The sequence below is a fragment of the Loxodonta africana genome, chromosome 16 (assembly GCF_030014295.1).
Source record: "Loxodonta africana isolate mLoxAfr1 chromosome 16, mLoxAfr1.hap2, whole genome shotgun sequence".
Taxonomy (NCBI): Eukaryota; Metazoa; Chordata; class Mammalia; order Proboscidea; family Elephantidae; genus Loxodonta; species Loxodonta africana.
The window spans coordinates 51,650,185-51,671,658 of NC_087357.1; the positions used below are offsets into that span (position 1 = coordinate 51,650,185).

General features: G+C 37.4%; 1 protein-coding gene across 17 annotated transcripts in view; it reads right to left on the reverse strand.

The window, feature by feature from the left end:
* PCDH15 (protocadherin related 15) overlaps positions 1–21,474 on the reverse strand; it is an 853,216-nt gene that overhangs the window by 277,347 nt on the left and 554,395 nt on the right. For all 17 annotated transcript variants that reach the window (XM_064269614.1, XM_023546967.2, XM_023546966.2 and 14 more), the window contains one exon: positions 12,538–12,666. In XM_064269614.1, the coding sequence (XP_064125684.1) occupies positions 12,538–12,666 (129 nt within the window). The remainder of the gene's footprint in view (positions 1–12,537; positions 12,667–21,474) is intronic.

The following is a 21,474-nucleotide window of genomic DNA, read 5'->3' on the forward strand; positions in this document are numbered from 1 at the left end:
AATATGATACCCTAACGCATAGTTTTATTTATAAAATAATGGCCAAGTGGTAAACAATTACAGAGGTTTCTGGGCTTCCACAGAGAAAGGCCAACTTCAGATCCAAAAGAACATAAATTTGAATCTTATTGGGCTACCCAATATGGTGGTTTTTCTTTATGCAGGTTGCATAGTTGGCTATTTTAAATTTCCCATAAAATTTAAATTGTTGTGGAATGAACTTAATAAACTAAATAACATTGGCATATCCTTCAATTTTAAACTATTTATTACATTAGCCATATTCATAGCTTTTTTTTTCCTTTAAGTATTTGTACTTTTCATGTATTTTTATTATGTTTCAAAAATGACCTATACCTACAGTCCTCCAGGATGCTTTACAGTACTATCATCCAAACCATTTTCTAAGATTATTTGGTCAACTTGTTCGTTGAACATATGTTCAACACTTAAAAAATAAACTTCTTACATATTTTTACAGTAAAATTTAAAACTTTAAAATTTTATTAAAGATAATTTTTTATTATGTTCATGATGCCAATATCAGGTTAGAGTCCGCTTGCAAAAAATTGCAATTATATTTTTTCTTTGTAAAAAAATCAAAAACAAAAACTAGTTGCCATTGAATTGATTCTAACTCTTGGCGACCGCATGTAAAAGTATTAGCAAATATTGGTAGAGATGAAATATAAAAGAAAATTAGATTTTTTTCCCTTATATATAACATTGCAATAGCTTATTATGAAATTTAAACACAAAACTAAATGGTATTGTTGCAATATACCCTTATATAACCAGAGAAATGGAGACTGACATCATTCAGATATTTACAAACAGTATATTGTGAAGGCCTATCAAAAGGTGTTTATTGAATATTGGCAAAATGGATATATTCCTCTTGCTGTATAGTTGAAAGGCATTAAAATTGGGAATGAAAGACCTGTGTTTCAGCCCGAATTCTAACACTCTGAATCTCATTCTTCTAATTCTTAAAATTAAAATATTGGGCTAGAGAGATAATTTATATGGTACATGCCACCTCTAAGATTTTATGTTTTTATAATTTATTTTAGTTGTTATATTTATATTACACCAAACTAATGATGACACTGTCCTCATAGAAGATGTGGATGGGATAATAACAAATCTGGGTAGATAAAAGTTATATGTATGATTTTATACGGCATGAGTAAGAATTGTTTATCAAAACTATAACTGAAGCCAAATGTTCAAGTAAAGTCTCTCTCTCTCGATATATATATAAATAACTAGGATGTACTAGTATGAATAGACTTGTTAAAAGTTGACCATATTTGAAACACATATAACAAGGAAGGACTTGTATCTAGACTATACAAAAAATTCCTACAAATGAAAAAGAAAATTCAAGAAGAAAAATCATGGGCAATCCAACAGATAAATGGATAAGAGATTTTAGGCAGACTGGAAAAGAGGAAATGCAAATTAAAAAGTAAATCTACTAAAGGATGCTCAATCTCATTAGGGAAAAGTCAGTCAAGACCGCAATGTGATAACACTACAAACATACCATATTGGTCCAAATTAGAAAGATTGACACACTATGAATGTGAACAGAATTATCACTAACACTCATACAATTCCTGACACAGTCACTATGGAAAACAATTTGGCATTTTCCATAAAGCTGAACACACTCAATATAGAGAAACTCAGGCATACGTGCAACAAAATAAATAATATAAAAAGTATTCATAGCCTAAGAGTAGAAAACACTCAAATGCTCAGAAACAGTAGAATGTGAAAATGAACTGTAGCATAACTAAACAAATATGCAGCAAATAAAATAAATGAATTAACATGCCAAGTGTGGTTGGATCTTAAAAATATAAAGATAAATGAAGGATGACAGATACTAAAGCAAACGTACTCCACAATTCTGTTTATATACACCTCGAAAAAAGGGCAACACTAAACTATGTTGTTTAGAGATGCTTACTTAAATGATAAATGTACAACAGAAAGCTAGACACAGTTACCACAGTGGTTAAATACAAGTAGAGAAAAGTGATTGTGACTGGGATAATCATGTAGTAGGTAATGCATTTTTTCAGAAAGTTGTAGCTACGTTTATGTTTAAAAAAACCCACCCATTGTCATTGAGTCGATTCTGGCTCATAGTGACCCTACAGGACACGGTAGAACTGTCCCATAGAGTTTCCAAGGAGTGCCTGGTGGATTCAAACTGCTGACCTTCTGGTTTGCAGCCATAGCGCTTAACCATTATGCCACCTGGGTTTCCACATTTATGGTTATAATAATTATTTAAATTGTTCATTTATGTTTAAATTGCTCTCTATACATTGCACTTTTTTTTTTTTTTTTTTTTTTAAGTTTAAAGGGCAAGAGCTGGTTTTAATAAGTGGCTTCAGAAATACTTGGAATCCTTCCTGTAAAACCAAAGGTTGATGGCCAAGCTTCTTCCTCAGTTATGCAGTAAAGGCAGTGTAGTAATTGTAGTGAGTTATAACATTTGCAGAGGAGAATTGAGTCCAACTAAATTGAATAGGCCATGAATTCTCATCATCAGTCTATAAACCAGAAGAGCAATTCGTATAAAGTTGGATTTCATAAATAAGTAATGTAGCATTAAAAGGTACAGCTAGATAAATGGATCAAGGAATTGTGAGGCAAGAATTGTTGGTATTTCTTCCTAGACAAATATTAAATAATTTATATGAAGCATGTATTTTAAATGGGTAAATGGAAAGCACATTTCCAAATAAGTGACCAAATAGGCTTGTAGCTTATTTGCTACAGTTTTCTTCTGTGTAATCTTTTTAGACCAGGAAAAATTCTTCATTATCATTGCCCTGCCTCACTGATGGGCACACAGAGGTATTATTTTGTCCTGTACCAATTACAGTAAAATCTGCAAAAGTCAAAAAATGGTAAGGCAAAAACCTGTCAGAGAAGGAAAACATAAATATTTTCCACTATTAGAGATCAATAGAAAAGTGGTAAGACTGCACCCTATCAAAGATGGAAAATTTGAGAGACCTGGAAAAACAAGGCAGTCCTCGAGTTCTGGCTTTCACAGGTTTCACTGTATAAATTGCGATTGTTCTTTGCATTAACATTGCTTTTTAAATCAACTTTATGAGTACTATTCCACATGCTGAAATTCTGAAAATAGAAACCAAACAATCTCAAAACTTTTTTTCTGTATAATCAACGTAACTTACTTGTGTATATGCTTGTGAGGTAAGCTAAATAAGTATGTTTAGATGTTGATATATTTTATATTGCTTATCTTTTCAAAATGTTTGTGAGTCTTCAATGAAAAAAATATTTTTAGATAATTTTAGTCCATCAAGTCTGATTTTCTTAAGAGTCCAACATTGGGCTAGGCCCTGAGGGGTTTAAGATCACTATGGCACAGTCTCTGCATTCAAGAAATTTGGATAAATAGATAATTTGAATGTACTTTAGAAAGTGCAAGCAACACATTTTGCACCATGTAAAATGAGACATGAGTAGGAGATACCTATAACATGGAAAAGTTCAGAAAAGTTTTTTCTGGAAGAAGAGATCTCTAGCCAGAATCTTTAAGGATGAGGTATTCAAGAAGAGAATGGATAAAGAGGAAATCAAGGCATGGGGCAGGAGCAGAGACAAAACACCTGGGAGAGTACTGAGAACATACAGCAGGAATTACAAGCAGGTTAGTGTTACTGGAAGTAAAGTTGTGAAATAGTAGTAGGAAGCGGAAGGTGTACCTTGTTTGCTGCATTGAGGAACATGGCTATCTCCTGTAGTTGAACTATGTTTATTAGCAACATTACCATGGGAGTTTCAATCAAGGATAAATATGAGATATCAAGATTAGTGTCAACACAACCAAATAAGAGACTGTACCAATAGTTGAAGTGAAAAATAATGAAAACTTGACTATGGTTGTTTGGGGAGGGAAGAAAAGAATGTGAGGACAATTTGAAACATGTAAAATTATCTTTTCCATGTTATGCTGTGGGGAGTGAGCAGAAGGATGACTCCTCAGCATGTGGCTGCAAGGATGACTTTGAGATGCAGAATTCAGAAGTTGGAGCCTTTTCTGGGAAGGTAGAAATAACACCTCAGTCTTAAACATGTTGAAGTTGAGATCCCTGTAGGGGCATTCAAGTTAATTTGTTTTACAGATAAATGTCTGTTTAAGGCTGAAGCTCTAAGGAGCAGAATGGGCTAAAGATATAGCTGTGGGAGACAACAGCATCTAAATGCAAGTAAAGCTGTGAGAATGAGTGGGGTTGCTCAAAAGGAATGTCTACAGTTAGAAAAACAACACAGAAGACGCTTTCGAAATGCAAAGTCTAAGGAAGAGGCAGATAAGGGGAAGGCAGAAAGAATCAGGTGTGCTTAAGCACAAAAACCAGGAGCAAGAAGGTATGGAGTCCTAAGAAGAGGGAGATCCATTTTAAACGGAGCAGAGAAGTTGTTAAGATACAGATGGTGCTTAGCAGTACAGAGGTAATTGATGATCACGGAGTTGGGGGAGAGGAAGCATACCGTTTATTATATATCTGGGTTGTACACATATAAATGCATACATACAAACATGTATTTGTAATAGCACCTAAGTGTAAGACTAAAACTGCGGAAATAATATGTCCCAAATAAATATAAAAGATAAAAACAAAATCCATAAAATTACTACATTCATGAACTGCCAATTAAAAATCTGATACATCACTAAATTTCAAAAATATTCACAAATAATAGATAAATATCGATTAAAAATTTTTAAGCAGCAGCATTAAAATGGACATTACAAATTTTTCAAATTGTGTGTGTTTTTTTTTTCCTTACCCAGCTGAGTGCACTGGTTGCATTATACAGTTTGACTTGACAAGAGAACACATAAAATTCCCCACTTGGGGCACACTTAGAAAAGAAGTAGTATAGTTGCGATGTCATGCTGAGCTAAAAAAATAAACAAATAAAGCACTATAAAATTCCCCACCTTCAGATCATTTTTAAGACCCCACAAAAGGAGAAGACAACTACATTAATCAGAGACAGACCACTGAGGTTCAGATTTATTTTGTTTAATATCAAAATTGCGTAGTTGACGGAAACATCAATTTCTTTTTGAAATGATACATCACTCTGCTTTTAAATACTGCAATTTTCTAATGATTTTAAAACAGCTTAAAGGGCTTTAAAATGAATCACTACTACTTCATCTCAGCCAAGATTTAGCATGCAGGTCTTACATTGGCAATACATTCATGATTCAGGTTAAATAAATTCAGTCTCTTTTGTTTTAGAACTGAAAGAATATTTTGTTGACTTAGGGCTCTATTTTTGTTACCTAGAGCTCAAAGAAGTCAGTTTAGCATAAGAATTTCTATGAGGCATTAACTGAATGTCTCCTGGGAAGCAATTCACACTATACTGTACACAGTGCTGGGAACATTTTTTTAACTTAACAGACAATGCTGCTTCCAAGTGTGCCTTCTCCATTTATGCCCAGGGTTACTCTGAAAAGTAAGGATGAATTTAATTCTTACCCTGGAGAATTTAGGCTTTTAAGAAATTCCTCAAGCAGATACCATGACAAAGGGTAGGCACTTGTAAAATGAGCTCAAAGTCTTCCTCCTGACACTTCCCTTCCCAAACATTCCATCTACCCATATAGAAGTTCTCTTTGTACACTGTACCTTAGGAAGTTTTTACTGACATAGATTTTCCTTTATCTTCTCCCCACTTCCCAACCCAGACTCAAGATTGAGTCCCTGGAACATTAGCAGAGAACACAAACGAAAATGATAGACACCATGTTGAACCAAGCATCCTCACCTCTGAAGACACAGATTTACATTGGTGCCAAAGTCATCTGTCTAACTCAACATATTAGGATAAATGATTTCCCAACAGATCCTTCAATTTTATGCATAGTAGGATTCTGGAAGGCACACTCAAGCAGGTTGCTAAACTTTATTAAACATGGCATAATTCCAACAATAGGCCAAGTTTTACTCTGAATTACTGATGTTTTTTAACAATAGCACATACATATATACAGTAGCAAACATCTGGTTCTTTGGGCAGAGTCCCAAGGAAACTAAGGCCAGAGCTGTAGGAGATTTAATCAGAGAGGAATATTCCTAATCGTATTAGATATATTTACGGTCCTCTGAGGGGCTAGGGATACCCAAGAACTTGGGATCATCTGAGAGTTCTGAAGTAGCTGGAGTGAAGCCACTTATATCTAAGATTCATTCTCAATATCTATGGTGGTATAGTGATTAAGAACTACGGCTGCTAACCAAAAGGCTGTTGGTTCGAATCTACCAGATCCTCCTTGGGAACCCTATAGGGCAGTTCTACCCCGTGCTATAGGGTCACTATGAGTCGGAATCGACTCGACAGCAATAGGTTTTTTTTGGCTTATTGTCATGCTTATGGTCCAGAGTCAGGATCCTCAGAATTTTATCTCCTGTGAAGTATTATGATGGATACTAAACAAACACTACACTGACAACTAGAGGTATCACTGAGATGATATGAAGTTTTTGTATCAGCCACTATTTCATTAGCCTCCCTGGCCTTACCCATCTGAATTTAACATTGTTTTAAATCAATTTTGCAGAACTTCTCTAAACACATCTTCCATTAGTATCAAACAATTGATTTTTTTGTCCTCAGATTGCCTTCTTCAGCTCAGTTCTACTTGCATCACATCCCCTTTGCCTGGTATCTCTTCTTTTCTTTCAGCATAAAACCAAAGTATAGCAGATGTCCATTTTTTCCACACTCCATAACTTGGCCGACTCAGTCCACAGTGTTGTATCTCATTCATTGAGTAAATAACCTGTATCACCTATTTCACACTTGACATAGAGTGTTGTCTTATTATGTTTGCTAGGTTTTCTCCTGTACACATCTTTTCTTTCCAGCTATACTACTTTGAGAATTTGGATAAGATTTTCAACTTTAAATGTAGTGTATGGTATACTTTGTGTATAGTAAATTCTACATTAAATCATTGCTGTTTGGAAATTATTTTTTTATCATTTGCATGAAGCTATTTTGCTCTGTATAATTCATAAATATTGCTTCAGAAGCGTTCCTTATTTAATATAGTTTGGTAATACAATGTTACCTTTAAAAGTAAATAAAAAGTTCCTTCAGGTTATAATCCAAATATCAGATTATTCATATTCAAATATCACTATAATATAATCATAAAGCTGGAAACTCAAATTAAGTACAATAATTAACTATATGTATCCTGGCTTGAAGTGTGTCTTAACAGTTTTTGATCACAATTAAAAATAAATTTTACTAGTGGTGCATGAGTCATTTAGTGAAATTAACGTATTATATAATTATCATTAGGTAGCAACAGGAGACCATTATGATGCATCAAAATTCCATTCTATGAACATTACAACTTTCTGCAGAATCAGTTGGATGCAGTCTTCTTTGGATGTTTTCCTTTTCCTTTGTACTTTCCAAAATCATTTTAGGTTTTATGAAAACATGTTATTGCCTAAAGACCAAGACCATTACTGGTTTATCATATTATAAGGGCTAGGGTCCATACTTCAATTTTTAGTGCTGGAACAAAAATTATAGAGTCTATTTCTCAACAAATTTAAGAACTATGAAACAAGAAACAAATTTATGCCACAATTCTTTCAGACAAATAATCACTAAGGGAAGTGGCAAGAAATAAGAAAAATGAAAAAGAAAATTAATCATCATGTTGATGTCTACCTATATGTTACTAGTTGTATAGTCCACATGGGCTCTCTTCAATCTTAAATAAATTAAGGAAAATGGGAAAGACAATTATTCTAAATGATTTCAATACCTGTTTATCTGAATAGTTGATAAAGATGGCATCAATGTGGCATCCTAGACTGACATGTGTAATGTAATATAATTGCCATTATGATTAGAGTATTATATTAGTTCAAGCTTCATATAACTGAGCTATTACAATTGCCTCCTAATTCATATTTTTGGGGTTGAGAATCTCCCATTCCAGAATAATCTTTATAAAACACAAACCTGATGACGCCACATCTCAGCAATAGACCCTTGGGTGGTTCCCCCAGCACCTTCTATAATACGGCACAGAGAAATGTTCATGGTGTCACAAATCTCATTTCTCATAATTATGACATGTCTTATTCTGTCTTTATTCTATACCTTTACTCATGGAATTATCTTTCCCTAGACTGCTCCCAGCTGCTCCTGTCATGGATTGAATTGTGTCTCCCCAAAAATGTGTGTATCAATTTGGCTGGGCCATGATTCCCAGTATTGTGTGATTGTCCACCATTTTGTCATCTGATGTGATTTTCCCATTTGTTGTAAATCCTGCCTCTGCGATGTTAATGAGGGGGGATGAGTGGTAGTTTTGTTGCTGAGGCAGGACTCAATCTACGGGATTGGATTGTATCTTTGGAACAGGCTGCTCAGCCATATCTTGAGCAGAGCCTGCACTATTTTTCCCTTCCCTAGCCTGTCTCTGTCTCCAAGTAGGATTTTGCTGTTAGCTCCTCTAAGAGTTAAAAGTTAACCAATGTTTCCCCTACGACTGTGGAAAAACAAGCGATCTATCTCAGACTGTCAAACAGAACAATGCTCACCAGGATGGGCTGATGGGATAATGGCAGGAAAAGATCAACATGTTTGAGACATGACCACTGAAACCACACAGAAAGAGAACGGACATTCCACAGTTTCTAAAATCCATATCCCTTTTCCCTATAAAATCCCAGCTGGCCTCTAGTTTCTTGAGACAGACAGGTTTAGGAGGAGATCATTCCCCCTCTGTCTCCATATATTGATATATGATAAATCTCTTGCTACCCACCTCACCCCATCTCAAGAACTGGCTGTTTGTGGCAGGCAGCTCTAACTCGCAAAATTGCAGTAACATCTTGAGCTGGTTTCTTTTGGGATACAAAAGAGAGAAGTGAGCAGAGAGACAGGGGACCTCATACCACCAAGAAAGTGGTTCTGGGAACAGACCATTTCCTTTGCACCTGGGGCTCCTGCATGGAGAAGCTCCCTAATCCAGAGGAAGATTGATAAGAGGAATTTTTTTCTAGACCAACAAAGAGAGAAAGCCTTCCCCTGGAGCTGATGCCCTGAATTTGAACTTCTAGCCTACTTTACTGTGAGGAAATAAATTTCTCTTTGTTAAAGTCATCCACTTGTGGTACTTCTGTTATAGAAGCACTAGATAACTAATATAGGTGAGCTCCCCTCTGCCAGGGGGCTGGTGCCCGTGGCTTAGGTGACTCCAGACAACCTCAGGTCGATTGCAAGACTGCTATGACCCATTTGAACGTCTGCCCTATCAACTTTCAATGGTAGTTTACATGCGTACCATGGTGACCAAGGGTGATGAGGAATCAGGGTTTGACTCCAGAGAGCAAGTCTGAGAAAAGGCTACCATATCCAAGGAAGGCAGGAAGAGTGTGAATTACCCCACTCATGGTACCAAATGTCTTAGAATGGGTTCTCTAGAGAAGCAAAACTAGTAAAGTGTATAAATATATATACTGAGAGATTTATATCAAGGAAACAGCTCATGCAATTGTAGAGGTTGGAATGACCCAAGTCCATGGATCAGGATAAAGGCTTCTCCTGATTCATGCAGTTGCAGGGGCTGGTGAACCCAAGATCAGTAGGTTGGAGAGCAGGGCTCTTGTTCACAGGCTGTGAAAATCAATGAATCCCAAGATTGGTAGGTAAGCTGCTACCTCAAGTCCCAAGAACTAGAGGTCATATGAACAAGAGGAAGCTACAGAATCCAGTGCAGGCAAAAGCCAGAACATTCACTTAGATTGGGTTGCAGGCCACACACCCAAGGAAACTTCCTTTCAACTGACTGGCTACTCACAGCAGATTTCATCATGGAGGTGATTACATATAAACACTGAGAATCATGGTCTAGGCAAGTTGACACACAATCTTAACCACCACAGCTCCCAACTTTCCACTCCCCAGTATTCATCCTTCATGATTCAACTCCACGATCACCCTCTTTTCTATGCTTTCTGCAATACCTCTATTACAGATTTTATCATTATGTTTGCTTGGTGTAGCAGAAATTGTCAGTGCCCCATGCATGTCAATACCTCAGAGCATTCAGTATGCCCTGGACAACTTCCAGCTGCTAGTATCTGTAGTGTGACTGAATGCCCTCATATCAGAATTGCAGCGGGCTGGTAGCTTGCCTGTGCAGGAGACAGAGAGTACCAAAATTTGCACCCACATCCTTGGCTGCCTTCCCTTCCCTGAATCACTTCCTCACTAACCTAGTAGTGTTACCTGAACTTGTCAAAAATCTACTTATACCTGAACCTTTTGTTCCCAGGTTTTCTTCTGGGAGGATCCAAAGTAAAACATTTGGTAGCAGATGTAATGGAAGGAGGGGTAGATGTCTAAGATGAAATTCTGGATTTGAAATCTTGCTGACCACATGCCATCAAGATCACTTTGATACCCCATGGCATATTCTAACAGCACAATTACCAAGACTCTCCTCTGCTGTGAACTGGAATAGAATAAAGGTGGAAGGAGATGTATACCTTATGCAATCTCTCTAGGACTTGAAAGAGATAGTGACTGTGATAATTTTAATGACTGTGGAATTGATTAGTTGTAAGTATTATCAATGTTCTGAAGGAAAAAAAAAAAAAATGACCAGGCTCAAACTAAAAAAAAAAAAGCTAGCCAATCAAAAATTCAGGGCCTGGTGTGAAAGTTAGAAGGCATCTGTGATAGCATTTAAGGAAACCCTCATATTTTTGCAGCCAGAGAAACAATTGGACTGAAAATCAAGTCCTGTGTCTGATTTTAAGAGCAGCTGAAATTATACAGAAGGTTTACTTTAAAGCACCAGAAAACCTCCTAGAATAAAGTTAGGGCTCTAAAATGGAAGGAGTGTGTCTTAGGCTGGGTTCTCTAGGGAAGCAAAACCAGCAAAGCACCTATAAATATATATAAAAAGAGAGAGAGAAACAGAGAGACAGAGAGAGAGATTTATATCAAGGAAATAGCTCACGCAGTGTAGAGGCCTCAAAGTCCCAAGGCCATGACTCAGGCTGGAGACATCTCCTGACTCATAACAAATCCCAAGATCTGCAGGTAAGCTGGCAGGCCACTGGCTCACGGGCTTCAGACACTGGGGAATCCCAAGATCAGCAGGCGAGTCACTAGCTCAAATCCCAAGAACCAGAATTAGGTGAACAGGAGCCAGCTGCAGGATCCAGAGTGCATAAAAGCCCACGAGCCTTGCCAGAAACCAAAAAAAAAAAACAAACCCAGTGCCGTCAAGTCAATTCTGACTCATAGCGACCCTATAGGACAGAGTAGAACTGCCCCATAGAGTTTCCAAGGAGCGCCTGGTGGATTGGAACTGCTGACCCTTTGGTTAGCAGCCGTAGCACTTAACCACTACACCACCAGGGTTTCCTCCTTGCCAGAAAGCCCACCTATATTGGATGCAGGCCACAATCCCAAGGAATTTCCCTTTCAACAGAGAGGCTACTCATAGCACATCGCATTATGCAGGTGATCACATTATATCAGATCTCATCATGGAGGTGATTACATCATTATATGACTGCCAAACTATATAACTGCCAAACCACTAAGAATCACAACCTAGCCAAGTTGACACAGAATGTTAAATAATTACAGAATGGGACCTTGAAACCTGGAGCTGGGGCAGCTGGTGGTTTGCTGTTCCTTGATAGAGAATTCCTTTCTTGCTTGGAGACCACACAGAAGTCTCATCTGAGGTAGATGCTTAAAAATATACAGTCTACCCTCAAAATTTACCCTAACCTTGAGGATCTAGAGCACTATATTCAAGTCCCAACATGGACCAACTAAGGAAGAACTGTCTCTGTTTTAGGAGTAAAGGAGTAACTCATCAAAATAACTGCAGGACCTGGGTAATATGTTCAGGCAGGAACCAGGAGAACATGCCTAGAAATGAATCTCGAATGTGCTGGACAAGGAGTGTGTATGAAATATAAGCTGCATACTGTATGCTAAAGATATGTTTACATCATCAAGTGAATTTACATAAAAATGTATGTATTTTGAGATATGAATTTCTAAATCCATACTTAATAATACAGCTAATTATATATTTCTTTAAAATATTCCATTATGCTTCCATGAAATGAAAATATACATTAAATAAGAAAGGCATAATCCCAAATTAATTGATATTTACATTATAAAATGTAAATCAAGAAGCTGAATAAGTTGAATCTAAATGTATAGGACAGGTTTTACAGAAAAATATCATGGTGGTATCCAGCGCAGTGGTCAAAAGTGAACACACATTGTTACTGTGTTGCCTTACACCCAGCTGATCTTACTCATTGCTTTCAAACAATTCTGTTGCTCCATCATTTACCAGATTTCATTAGCTGAACCTCTTTTTAAAATTAAAATGTAAGAAAAACATACATTTTAGAAATACATTTAAGGTAGATGCACAAATATTCCACTTACCCTTACTTGACCTACAAAGGCATTGGCTTCCTCCTCCACCACAGACAAATTTCTAGGCAGATAAGGATCAAACACAGGAGCATTGTCATTGACGTCTGTCACCACCACATTTACTGTGGCTGTGGAGGTCTGAAAGAAAAAAACAAAAAGGAGTAAATATGAGAAGAGCTATTTTTATTTTGAAATCAGTTAAGTGGTCCTCCTAACACTGGTCTATCTGAAAAGCGTCTCATTACTATTCCTATCCCTTAACTTTAAAAAAAGAAAGAAAAGAAAGAAGCAGCAGTAGCTCACAATTTTCAAACACCTCAAAAAAAAAAAAAAAAAAAGGAAAAACAAATGATGATATTAAATGGCAAACATCTTGAAAATGTCAAGTATTTCCTGGGGTCTTACCTTCAGAAAGTGATTTTACCTTTATCGTGTTCATGGTTTATGGGTGGCAAGCTTTTGTTTATACACGTACACCTTTTTTTTCTCTGAAATGTACCATTACTCTACTTTTTACTGCTTATAGTTTTGCCTGTTTAAAAATAAATCTAGCATATTATAAAGTAGAATGATGCTTCAAATGAATATTTTTCAGTAAAGCTAATGCTATCATAAAATACTATGGAAGTAATTTTGTAGGTTCACATACACATCAAGAGTTTGAGGACCAGACACTAGTCATTAAACGATTACGTCATGACCATACAGCCTAAGGAGATGTTAAGCAGGTAAAGCTGACTAGCATGTGGTTCTTCATTAAAAGGTAAACCCCTGGCCTGCTGGAACCAAAGAATATTATGTGGGTTGATGACTTCGCACAAACAAGACACATGTTCACACATGACTCAAGTTGGAAACTGCTCTCTAATAGAACACTGAATGGAGCATGTGACCTACACCTTGCATGTCACAGTGTTGGGCAAATCACAGAAGGCTAAGAGCAAAGCCAGAGAAAGAAAGAACCCTCCTCTGAAAAAAAAAAAAAATCTACCGTGATATGTTAAAATATTTAGTAACACGCAAATAAACAATGGAAAAAAAAAAGCAGTATGAGACTGTCATGAGAAATCCAAATCCAATAAATTTAATTTTTGTTTTAAAAAATATAAACAGTTTACCATAACTAGTAAAAAATGCCTGCCTTGAGCATTATGTTTTTTTAAAAAACTATTTACATGGGATCAAATTAATAACAGCAACTCAAAAGACTGGATAGAAACCTCAGGGGGGAATGAGTTTATATTAATAGGGGAAGAACAACTCAGAAAAAGACAGTGAGAATGGTTCCACAACTGGAATGTAATCAACGTCACTGAATTGTACATGTAGAAACAGTTGAATTGATGTCTATATATATAGAGAGAGAGAGAGACATTTTTATATTTATTGTGCTTTAAGTGAAAGTTTAGAAATCAAGTTAGTCTCTCATACAAAAATTTATATACATCTTGCTATATACTGCTAATTGCTCTCCACCTAATGAGACCGCACACTCCTTCCCTCCACTCTCTCTTTTCATGTCCATTTGGCCAGCTTCTGACCCCCGATGCCCTCTCATCTCCCCTCCAGACAGGAGATGCCAACATAGTTTCATGTGTCTACTTGATCCAAGACTCATTCTTCTTCAGTATCATTTTCTGTCCCATTGTCCAGTCCAATCCCTGTTTGAAGAGTTGGCTTTGGAAATGGTTCCTGTCTTGGCCTAACAGAAGGTCCGGGGACCATGACAACCAGGGTCCCTCTAGTCTCAGTCAGACCATTAAGTCTGGTCTTTTTCTGTGAATTTGGAGTCTGTATCCCATTGCTCTCCTGCTCCCTCAGGGTTCTCTGTTGTGTTACCTGTCAGAGCAGTCATTAGTTATAGCTGGGCACCATCTAGTTCTTCTGATCTCAGGCTACTGGGCTCATAATTACCTTGTGTCTTTGGTATTTTTCATTATCCTTTGCTCCAGGCTGGTTGAGATCAATTGACGCATCTTAGATGGATGCAGAATGTTTTCTTAAAAGATATTATTATGCCAATTGACTTAGATGACCCCCGAAACCATGTTCCCCAAACCCCTGCCCCTGATACTGGCATTCAAAGCATTCAGTTTATTCAGGAAACTTCTTTGGTTTTGGTTTAGTCCAGTTGTGCTGACCTTGCCTCTATTGTGTGTTGTCTTTCCCTTCACCTAAAGTAGTTTTTATCTACTCTCTAATTAATGAATACCTCTTTCCCTCCCTCACTCCCTCCCTCCTCTTATAACCATCTAACTATATTTTCTTCTCTGTTTAAACTATTTCTCAAGTTCTTATAATAGTGGTTCTATACAATATTTGTCCTTTTGCAACTGACTAATTTTACTCAGCGTAATGCCTTCCAGATTCCTTCATGTTATGAAACGTTTCACAGATTCCTCACTGTTCTTTATCGATGCGTAGTATTCCATTGTATGAATATAACATAATTTATTTATCCATTCATCCATTGATGGGCATCTTGGTTGCTTCCATGTTTTTACTATTGTAAACCATGCTGCAATAAACATGGGTGTGCATATATCTGTTCATGTAAAGGGTCTTATTTCTCTAGGATATATTCCAAGTAGTGGGATTGGTGGATCATATGGTAGTTCTACTTATACCTTTTTTTTTTAAAATAATTTTTATTGTGCTTAAAGTGAAAGTATACAAATCAAGTCATTCTGTCTCATATAAGCTTATATACACCTTACTCCATACTCCCACTTACTCTCCCCTTAATCAGTCAGCTTGCTCCCTCCTTCCAATCTCTCCTTTCATGACGATTTTGCCAGTTTCTAACCCTCTCTTACCCTCCTATCTTCCCTCCAGACAGGAGATGCCAACACAGCCTCACGTGTCCACTTGATACAAGTAGCTCACTCTTCATCAGCATCTCTCTCCAACCCATTGTCCAGTCCCTTCCATGTCTGATGAGTTGTCTTTGGGAATGGTTCCTGTCCTGGGCCAACAGAAGGTTTGGGGACCATGACCGCCGGGATTCTTCTAGTCTCAGTCAGACCATTAAGTCTGGTCTTTTTACAAGAATTTGGGGCCTGCATTCCACTGATCTCCTGCTCCCTCAGTGTGTATGTTGTGCTCCCTGTCAGGGCAGTCATCTGTTGTGGCTGGGCACTATCTAGTTCTTCTGGTCTCAGGATGATGTAAGTCTCTGGTTTATGTGGCCCTTTCAGTCTCTTGGGCTCATAGTTATCGTGTGACCTTGGTGTTCTTCATTCTCCTTTGATCCAGGTGGGTTGAGACCAATTAATGCATCTTAGATGGCCACTTGTTAGCATTTAAGACCACAGATGCCACATTTCAAAGTGGGATGCAGAATGTTTTCATAATAGAATTATTTTGCCAATTGACTTAGAAGTCCCTTTAAGCCATAGTCCCCAAACCCCCGCCCTTGCTCCACTGACCTTCGAAGCATTCAGTTTATCCCGGAAACTTCTTTGCTTTTGGTCCAGTCCAGTTGAGCTGACCTTCCGTGTATTGAATATTGTCCTTCCCTTCACCTAAAGTAGTTCTTATCTACTAACTAATTAGTAAATAACCCTCTCCCACCCTCCCTCCCTCCCTGCCTCGTAACCACAAAACTATGTGTTCTTCTCAGTTTATACTATTTCTAAAGATCTTATAATAGTGGTCTTATACAATATTTGTCCTTTTGCCTCTGACTAATTTTGCCCAGCATAATGCCTTCCAGGTTCCTCCATGTTATGAAATGTTTCAGAGATTTGTCACTGTTCTTTATCAATGCATAGTATTCCATTGTGTGAATATACCATAATTTATTTAACCATTCATCCATCGAGGGACACCTTGGTTGCTTCCAGCTTTTTGCTATTGTAAACAGAGCTGTGATAAACATGGGTGTGCATATATCTGTTCGTGTAAAGGCTCTTATTTCTCTAGGGTATATTCTGAGGAGTGGGATTTCTGGGTTGTATGGTAGTTCTATTTCTAACTTTTTAAAAAAAGTCAGATAGATTTCCAAAGTGGTTGTACCATTTTACATTCCCACCAGCAGTGTATAAGAGTTCCAATCTCTCCGCAGCCTCTCCAACATTTATTGTTTTGTGTTTTTTGGATTAATGCCATCCTTGTTGGAGTGGAATGGGATCTCATCATAGTTTTAATTTGCATTTCTCTAATGGCTGATGAGTGAGAGCATTTTCCTATGTATCTGTTAGCTGTCTGAATATCTTCTTTAGTGAAGTGCGTGTTCATATCCTTTGCCCAATTCTTGATTGGGTTGTTTGTCTTTTTTTTTTTTTAATTAATTTTTATTAAGCTTCAAGTGAACATTTACCATTCCAATAAGTCTGTCACATGTAAGTTTACATACATCTTACTCCCTTCTCCCACTTGCTCTCCCCCTATTGAGTCAGCCCTTTCAGTCTCTCATTTTGCGCCAATTTTGCCGTCTTCCCTCTCTATCTTCCCATCCCCCTTCCAGTCAAGAGTTGCCAACACACTCTCCAGTGTCCACCTGATTTAATTAGCTCACTCTTCATCAGCATCTCTCTCCCCCACCGCTGACCAGTCCCTTTCATGTCTGATGAGTTGTCTTCGGGGATGGTTCCTGTCCTGTGCCATCAGAAGGTCTGGGGAGCATTGCCTGCAGGATTCCTCCAGTCGCAGTCATACCATTAAGTATGGTCTTTTTATGAGAATTTGGGGTCTGTATCCCATTGGTCTCCTGCTCCCTCAGGAGTTGTCTGCTGTGCTTCCTAACAGGGCAGACATCGATTGTGGCCGGGCACCAACTAGTTCTTCTGGTCTCAGGATAATGTAGGTCTCTGGTTCATGTGGCCCTTTCTGTCTCTTGGGTTCTTAGTTGTTGTGTGACCTTGGTGTTCTTCCTTTGCCTTTGCTCCAGGTGGGTTGAGACCAATTGATGTATCTTAGATGGCCGCTTGTTGGCATTTAGGACCCCAGACGCCACATTTCAAAGTGGGATGCAGAATGTTTTCATAATAGAATTATTTTGCCAATTAACTTAGAAGTCCCCTCATACCATGTTCCCCACACCCCAGCCCCTGCTCCGCTGACCTTTGAAGCATTCATTTTATCCCGGAAACCTCTTTGCTTTTAGTCCAGTCCAATTAGGCTGACCTTCCTTGTATTGAGTGTTGTCTTTCCCTTCACCCAAAGCAGTTCTTATTTACTGATTGATCAATAAAAAACCCTCTCCCTCCCTCCCTCCCTCCCCCCTTTGTAACCACAAAAGTATGTGTTCTTCTCCGTTTTTTCTATTTCTCAAGATCTTATAATAGTGGTCTTATACAATATTTGTCCTTTTGCCTCTGACTCATTTCGCTCAGCATAATGCCTTCCAGATTCCTCCATGTTATGAAATGTTTCAGAGATTCGTCACTGTTCTTTATCGATGCGTAGTATTCCATTGTGTGAATATACCACAATTTATTTACCCATTCATCTGTTGACGGACATCTTGGTTGCTTCCAGCTTTTCGCTATTGTAAACAGAGCTGCAATAAACATAGGTGTGCATATATCTGTTTGTGTGAAGGCTCTTGTATCTCTAGGGTATATTCCGAGGAGTGGGATTTCTGGGTTGTATGGTAGTTCTATTTCTAACTGTTTAAGATAACGCCAGATGGATTTCCAAAGTGGTTGTACCATTTTACAATCCCACCAGCAGTGTATGTGAGTTCCAATCTCTCCACAGCCTGAGTTTTGACAGAATCATGTAGATTTTAGAGATCAGGCGCTGGTCTGAGATGTCATAGCTGAAAATTCTTTCCCAGTCTGTAGGTGGTCTTTTTACTCTTTTGGTGAAGTCTTTAGATGAGCATAGGTGTTTGATTTTTAGGAGCTCCCAGTTATCGGGTTTCTCTTCATCATTTTTGGTAATGTTTTGTATTCTGTTTATGCCCTGTATTAGGGCTCCTAGGGTTGTCCCTATTTTTTCTTCCATGATCTTTATCGTTTTAGTCTTTATGTTTAGGTCTTTGATCCACTTGGAGTTAGTTTTTGTGCATGGTGTGAGGTATGGGTCCTGTTTCATTCTTTTGCAAATGGATATCCAGTTATGCCAGCACCATTTGTTAAAAAGACTATCATTTCCCCAATTGACTGACACTGGTCCTTTGTCAAATATCAGCTGCTCATACATGGATGGATTTATATCTGGATTCTCAATTCTGTTCCATTGGTCTATGTGCCTGTTGTTGTACCAGTACCAGGCTGTTTTGACTACTGTAGCTGTATAATAGGTTCTGAAATCAGGTAGAGTGAGGCCTCCCACTTTCTTCTTCTTTTTCAGTAATGCTTTGCTTATCCGGGGGTTCTTTCCCTTCCATATGAAATTGGTGATTTGTTTCTCTATCCCCTTAAAATATGACATTGGAATTTGGATTGGAAGTGCACTATATGTATAGATGGCTTTTGGTAGAATAGACATTTTTACTATGTTAAGTCTTCCTATCCATGAGCAGGGTATGTTTTTCCACTTAAGTATGTCCTTTTGAATTTCTTGTAGTAGAGCTTTGTAGTTTTCTTTGTATAGGTCTTTTACATCCTTGGTAAGATTTATTCCAAAGTATTTTATCTTCTTGGGGGCTACTGTGAATGGTATTGATTTGGTTATTTCCTCTTCGGTGTTCTTTTTGTTGATGTAGAGGAATCCAAGTGATTTTTGTATGTTTATTTTATAACCTGAGACTCTGCCAAACTCTTCTATTAGTTTCAGTAGTTTTCTGGAGGATTCCTTAGGGTTTTCCGTGTATACGATCATGTCATCTGCAAATAGTGATAGCTTTACTTCCTCCTCGCCAATCTGGATACCCTTTATTTCTTTGTCTAGCCTAATTGCCCTGGCTAGGACTTCAAGTACGATGTTGAATAAGAGCGGTGATAAAGGGCATCCTTGTCCGGTTCCCGTTCTCAAGGGAAATGCTTTCAGGTTCTCTCCATTTAGAGTGATATTGGCTGTTGGCTTTGCATAGATGCCCTTTATTATGTTGAGGAATTTTCCTTCAATTCCTATTTTGGTAAGAGTTTTTATCATAAATGGGTGTTGAACTTTGTCAAATGCCTTTTCTGCATCTATTGATAAGATCATGTGGTTTTTATCTTTTGTTTTATTTATGTGATGGATTACATTAATGGTTTTTCTGATATTAAACCAGCCTTGCATACCTGGTATAAATCCCGCTTGATCAGGGTGAATTATTTTTTTGATGTGTTGTTGGATTCTATTGGCTAGAATTTTGTTGAGGATTTTTGCATCTATGTTCATGAGGGATATAGGTCTATAATTTTCTTTTTTTGTAATGTCTTTACCTGGTTTTGGTATCAGGGAGATGGTAGCTTCATAGAATGAGTTGGGTAGTATTCCGTCTTTTTCTATGCTTTGAAATACCTTCTGTAGTAGTGGTGTTAAGTCTTCTCTGAAGGTTTGGTAGAACTCTGCAGTGAAGCCGTCCGGGCCAGGACTTTTTTTGTTGGAAGTTTTTTGATTACCGTTTCAATCTCTTTTTTTGTTATGGGTCTGTTTAGTTGTTCTACTTCTGAATGTGTTAGTTTAGGTAGGTAGTGTTTTTCCAGGAATTCATCCATTTCTTCTAGGTTTTCAAATTTGTTAGAGTTCAATTTTTCATACTAATCTGAAATGATTCTTTTAATTTCATTTGGCTCTGTTGTGATGTGGTCCTTCTCGTTTCTTATTTGGGTTATTTGTTTCCTTTCCTGTATTTCTTTAGTCAGTCTAGCCAATGGTTTATCAATTTTGTTAATTTTTTCAAAGAACCAGCTTTTGGCTTTGTTAATTCTTTCAATTGTTTTTCTGTTCTCTAATTCATTTAGTTCAGCTCTAATTTTTATTATTTGTTTTCTTCTGGTGGCTGATGGGTTCTTTTGTTGGTCACTTTCTATTTGTTCAAGTTGTCAGGACAGTTCTCTGATTTTGGCTCTTTCTTCTTTTTGTATGTGTGCATTTATCGATATAAATTGGCCTCTGAGCACTGCTTTTGCTGTATCCCAGAGGTTTTGATAGGAAGTCTTTTCATTCTCGTTGCTTTCTAAGAATTTCCTTATTCCCTCCTTGATGTCTTCTATAGCCCAGTCTTTTTTCAGGAGGGTATTGTTCATTTTCCAAGTATTTGATTTCTTTTCCCTAGTTTTTCTATTATTGATTTCTAGTTTCATTGCCTTGTGGTCTGAGAAGATGCTTTGTAATATTTTGATGTTTTGGATTCTGCAAAGATTTGTTTTATGACCTAATATGTGGTCTATTCTAGAGAATGTTCCATGTGCACTAGAAAAAAAAGTGTATTTTGCAGCAGCTGGGTGAAGAGTTCTGTATAAGTCAATGAGGTCAAGTTGGTTAATTGGTGTAAGTAGGTCTTCCGTGTCTCTATTGAGCTTCTTACTGGATGTCCTGTCCTTCTCCAAAAGTGCTGTGTTGAAGTGTCCTACTATAAATGTGGAGGTGTCTATCTCACTTTTCAATTCTGTTAAAATTTGATTTATGTATCTTGCAGCCCTGTCATTGGGTGCATAAATATTTAATATGGTTATGTCTTCCTGATCAATTGTCCCTTTTATCATTATATAGTGTCCTTCTTTATCTTTTGTGGTGGATTTAAGTCTAAAGTCTATTTTGTCAGAAATTAATATTGCTACTCCTCTTCTTTTTTGCTTATTGTTTGCTTGATATATTTTTTCCATCCTTTGAGTTTTAGTTTGTGTCTCTAAGTCTAAGGTGTGTCTCTTGTAGGCAGCATATAGATGGATCGTGTTTCTTTATCCAGTCCGTGACTCTCTGTCTCTTTATTGGTGCATTTAGTCCATTTACATTCAGCGTAATTATAGATAAGTAAGTTTTTACTCCTGTCATTTTGAAGCCTTTTCATGTGTGTTGTTGGCCATTTCATTTTTCCACATACTTTTTTGTGCTGAGACGTTTTCC